This window comes from Meriones unguiculatus, chromosome 7, assembly GCF_030254825.1.
Source record: "Meriones unguiculatus strain TT.TT164.6M chromosome 7, Bangor_MerUng_6.1, whole genome shotgun sequence".
NCBI classification, from domain to species: Eukaryota; Metazoa; Chordata; class Mammalia; order Rodentia; family Muridae; genus Meriones; species Meriones unguiculatus.
The window spans coordinates 118258903-118263807 of NC_083355.1; the positions used below are offsets into that span (position 1 = coordinate 118258903).

General features: G+C 43.7%; 1 gene segment (V, D, J or C); it reads right to left on the bottom strand.

The window, feature by feature from the left end:
• Positions 1-3939: 3939 nt before the first annotated feature.
• Positions 3940-4474, bottom strand: LOC110542775 (immunoglobulin heavy variable 3-74-like). The segment is given in 2 exon segments: positions 3940-4268; positions 4367-4474. Coding segments are annotated over 2 exon segments (375 nt in total).
• Between the last annotated feature and the right edge of the window lie 431 nt (positions 4475-4905).

Genomic DNA, 4905 nt, shown 5'->3' on the forward strand with positions numbered 1-4905 from the left:
ACGGAATACTGCTCAGCTATTTAAACAAGAAAATCATGAAATCTGCAGGCAATTTGTGGAAATTAGAAAAGATCATCTTGAGTGAGGTAACCTAGAAACAGAAAGACACACATGGTATATACTCACTTATAAGTGGTTATTAGACATGTAATATAGGATAAACATAGTAAAATCTATATTCCTAAAGAAGCTAAACAACAAGGAAGACCCTAGGGAAGATGCTCAATCCTCATTCAGAAGGACAAATGCAATAGACATCGGAAGCAGGAGAAGACAGGGAACAGGACAGAAGTCCACCACAGATGGTCTCTGAAAGACTCTACTGAACGAGGTATTGAAGCACAGGCTGAGACTGACAGCCAAACTTTGGACAGAATTCATGGCATTTTATGAAAGGTAGAGGAGATAGAGAGACCTGGAGGGGACAGGAGCTCTAAATTGAGACCCAGTCCCAACAAAGCAAAAAAAGAAAAGAAAAAAAAAGAAAGAAAAAAGAAAATCCTGAGGCCTGGGGACCCTGCTGAGAATGGTATCCCCACACAGGACAATGCATGGAGGCATGGAGAAGATCTAAAGCACTGTCTCAGATGTAGTCCATGGACTCAGTTTCCAAGTGGGTTCTCTTGTAAAGGGAACAGGGGCTGTGTCTGGCATGAACTCAGTGGCAGGGTCTCTGATCACCTCCCCCTACAGGACACAGCCTTGCGAGGCCACAGAGAAAGACAATGCAGCAAGTCCTAATGAGACTTGATAGACTAGGGTCAGATGGAAGGGGAGGAGGACCTCCCCTATCAGTGGGTTATAGGAGAGGCATAGGGGGAGAAGAAGAATGGAGCAAGGGAGGGATTGGGAGGAGATGGTGGAGGGGGCCACAGCCTGGATACAAATTGAACAAATTGTAGTAAATGATAATAATAAAAAATGTGAAAAATATTTTGAAAATTAATCTGGCACTTTCTCAGAAATTAGGAATAGTGTTAACTCAAGATCCAGCTATACTCTTCATGAATATATATTCAAAAGATAATAAACCATATAACAAGAACATTTGCTCAACTATGTTCATAGCAGCATATTATTCATAATGGCCAGAATCTGGAAACAACCTAGAGGTTCCTCAACTGAAGAATGGATAAAGAAATTATGTTACATTTAGACAATAGAATGCTATTCAGCAATTAAAAACAAGGATATCATGAAATTGCAGGCAAATGGTGGGAATTAGAAAAGATCATCCCAAGTGAGGTATTACAGAAGCAGAAAAGGACTCATAGTATATACTCAGTTATAAGTGGATATTAGCCGTATAATATAGGATAAACATACAAATATCTATAGTCCAGAAGAAGCTAAACAACAAGAAAGACCCTAGGGATGAGACTGAAGCCTCACTGGGAAGGAAAAACAGCGTAGACATCAGAAGTAGGAGAAGACAATGAACAGGACAGGAGCCTTCCACAGAAGACCTCTGAAAGATTCTACCCAGCAGGGTATCGAAGGAGATAGTGAGCCTCATAGCCAAACTTTGGGCAGAGTGCTGGAAACCTTATGGAGAAGATGGAGATAGAAAGACCTGGAGGAGGAAGGATCTCCACAAGGAGACAAACACAGCTCAAAACTCAAAGCCCTGAGGTCCTGTAGAGACCGATACTCCACCCAAAGACCATGCATGGAGAGGACCTAGAACCCCTGCTCAGAGGAAGTCCATCGGCTGCTCAGTTTCCATGTGGGTTCCCTAGTAAGAGAAACAGGGCCTGCCTCTGACATGAACTCAGTGGCTGGCTCTTTGCTCACCTGCCCTTGGGTGGTGCAGGCTTTCCAGGCCACAGAGGAAGATGACGCAGCCTGCCATGATTAGACCTGATAGGTTAGGGTTAGATAGAAGGGGAGGAGGACCTCCCCTTTCAGTGGACTAGGGAAAGGAAATAGGGGGGGAGAAAGGGGGTGGGTGAGACTGTGAGCAGATGAGGGAAGGCCTACAGCTGGAATAGAAAGTGAATAAATTGTAATAAATAAATAAAAACAAATGAATGAGTAAATAAATAAAATTCAATGACATGATTACAGACATGCTCGGTTGTGTCACAGGAGAATCCACAGCAAACACAGGCTGTTCCTTAGTGTGGGGCAGCTAACTGTAGGGAATTTGTTATAAGAAAGATTGTGCTGACTTTGGTGATGCAGCCGAGAATCACAGGTCACAGGGTGGCTAAGTTGGCATAGCCCAGTGAGCTGCATCAGAGGACAGGGGCTTTGTTTCTGGGCTACACTGACAATTCTCTATGTATCTCACAGTAACACGTTTCCCTGTCTTTGCCATCACTCAGCTGAGCAGCAGGAAGACTTGGGTCTTGGAAATGTCATGAAGTGCATCTGTGATTTGGAAGATTGGGTTTTCTTTAGTGACTTCAGAAATCCTCATGCATTGTTCTCATCCTGGAGACTTGGTGAACATGACTTCAGGAAGAAGTGCTGCTTGTCACAGAGAAGTCAGTCAATTCGGGTGACAGGGAGGGTCTGTGAGCTCTTCACAGTCTTAGCACAGACTCCTGCAGCTCTTCCTGGAGAAGAATCTGGGGAGCATCCTCAGAAGGAAGTGATATGGTTCTGTGTCATCTTTTAAAATCCCCCAACACTACTTGCTGTAATCAGTCAAGAGAATATTCATATTTCTTATCCTTCTCAAAGAGTCACAAGGAAAGGATTCCCTAGTGTTCTGTGAAGCCCAACTTTTTTCCTGCTAGATTGATGTACACCTAGGACCCATGACCTTGATGAGCTCTCTAGTGTCCATGTGGGATTTGTGTACAGAAAACAGTCTAGTGTATGTTGTGAACACACCATGGGTCATAAACCAGATGGAGACTGATTGTGACATCTGTGTTTCCCAATGGTTCACTGAGAACTCTGACTTGGTGGTGTGAGGTCTTCAAACTGCAGCTGGAGAAAGACCATGGAGGAAGGTGTTGCTGTTGTTGTGGTTGCATTATGGTCCCCTCAGAGCCTGTACTCATGGCAAACTCTGCCCCTGTTATGAGGAGTGAGTAAGCTCATAAGTGCTGCACACTGTGGTCCCAGAGCTCTCAGATGACAGAGCAGATAAGTTGAATCTTATTGTAGAAAGAGCCATGGCTCCTGCCTGCATCTTCCAGACCTTTGTGTAATGGTTGCACCTATGAAAACAGAGCTCTTTCTCTCTGTGGCATTTCTCAAGAACTCACAGGACAGCAATGGGTTGCAGCCACAGCTGTGCCATCACCATAGGCAACAGAATTCCATGACAATCTGACAATTGTTGATCATTTCCCAGGTGGTATCATGTTTTGATTGAGCAACCATCATCCCCTGGATTCCAAAGCCCAACTACTTTTATAGTGATATCATCCATGTAATCCCAGAATGCCTTTGAGAAGAGTGTTCTTTTGGGTTCTAGGTGACACATCTGACTACTTCTGAGTTTGGACAGTTGGTGAGATCTGGGCCCATTGATGGAACTCACTTTATTATTTTATATATTGATAAAGGAAGATATCACGTGTCAATATGTAACACAAACACTCGCACATGTACACACACAGAGGGAGAGAGAGATATAGACAGACATATAGGAACAGAGAGAGCCCAAGACAGAAACAGAGACAGAAAGAGATAGGTACAGGAATACAGAGAAAGACAAAGAAACAGTATAATAAATAAATACAAAACACTTACCACACAGGAAAATAAAGCGGGATAAAGATTTCGACACTTCAAGGATTATTACCCACTATAGTTGTAGAGAGACTCCTTGTGGACAGGCAGGCCAAACACAGAGTCCAGCCCTCCATGTCATCCAGGACTCTGTGATCAGGTTGGAACTCAAGCCACCCAGATCTCCGTGTGCTCTCAGCGCCCCCTGCTGGTCATGAGCGCCCTGCAGGGAGGTTTGTGTCTGAGCTCTCAGTTATATTCACGCACTGTGTCTCTTGCACAGTAATATGTGGCCGTGTCCTCAGACCTCAGACTGTTCATTTGCAGGTACAGGGTGTTCTTGGCATTGTCTCTGGAGATGGTGAATCGGCCCTTCACGGCGTCGGCATAAGCGGTGCTACCACCGTCATATCTAATCCATGAGACCCACTCCAGCCCCTTCCCTGGAGCCTGGCGGACCCAGTACATGTAGTAATTACTGAAGGTGAATCCAGAGGCTACACAGGAGAGTTTCAGGGACTTTCCAGGCTGCACCAAGCCTCCTCCCGACTGCACCAGCTGCACATCACACTGGACAGCTGCAAACACAAAGACTGATGGTCAGATATCTGTCACACACACACAATAATTTTTTTCATGTTCATATAACACCCAGAATCTCATTTCTATTAATTACTTTTTAAAATAAAGACAAGTAAAATCCAGCTCATCCCCAAGTCCATGATGAATGGTCTGTGGTCAGTGGTAATCACTGAATATGAGGACCTGGGAACACAGGGCTGGGCTCCTCTGCCAGAGCTGCAGGGTCAGGGCAGGGCTGGTTTTCAAGGGCACAGAGAAGCCTTATTTGCATGTCTTCCTGCTGTAGATGCTCTGGAGTTGTAGACAACCAGAAGGCAGTGCTCAGAGCAGATATAAGACATCTAAAGAGCAGATATAAGACATCTAAGACATTGCTGTCTGTTATAGAATTTCACAACGTATGGTAGTTTCATATTCACATTTTTTTGGTTAAGGGTTCTCCTACTTCATTCCTTTTTAATTTATAAAAATAAATCAATATGTGCTTAAAATGGCAGTCAGCATATACACTGTATAGCCTTGTTAAAATAATGATGAGTATAAAAGAAATAAAAAAAATAACGCCTTAAACCAATATGAAGAAAACCAAAAATCCAAAGAAAAACAAACAACAACAACAAAAACCCAAGATAA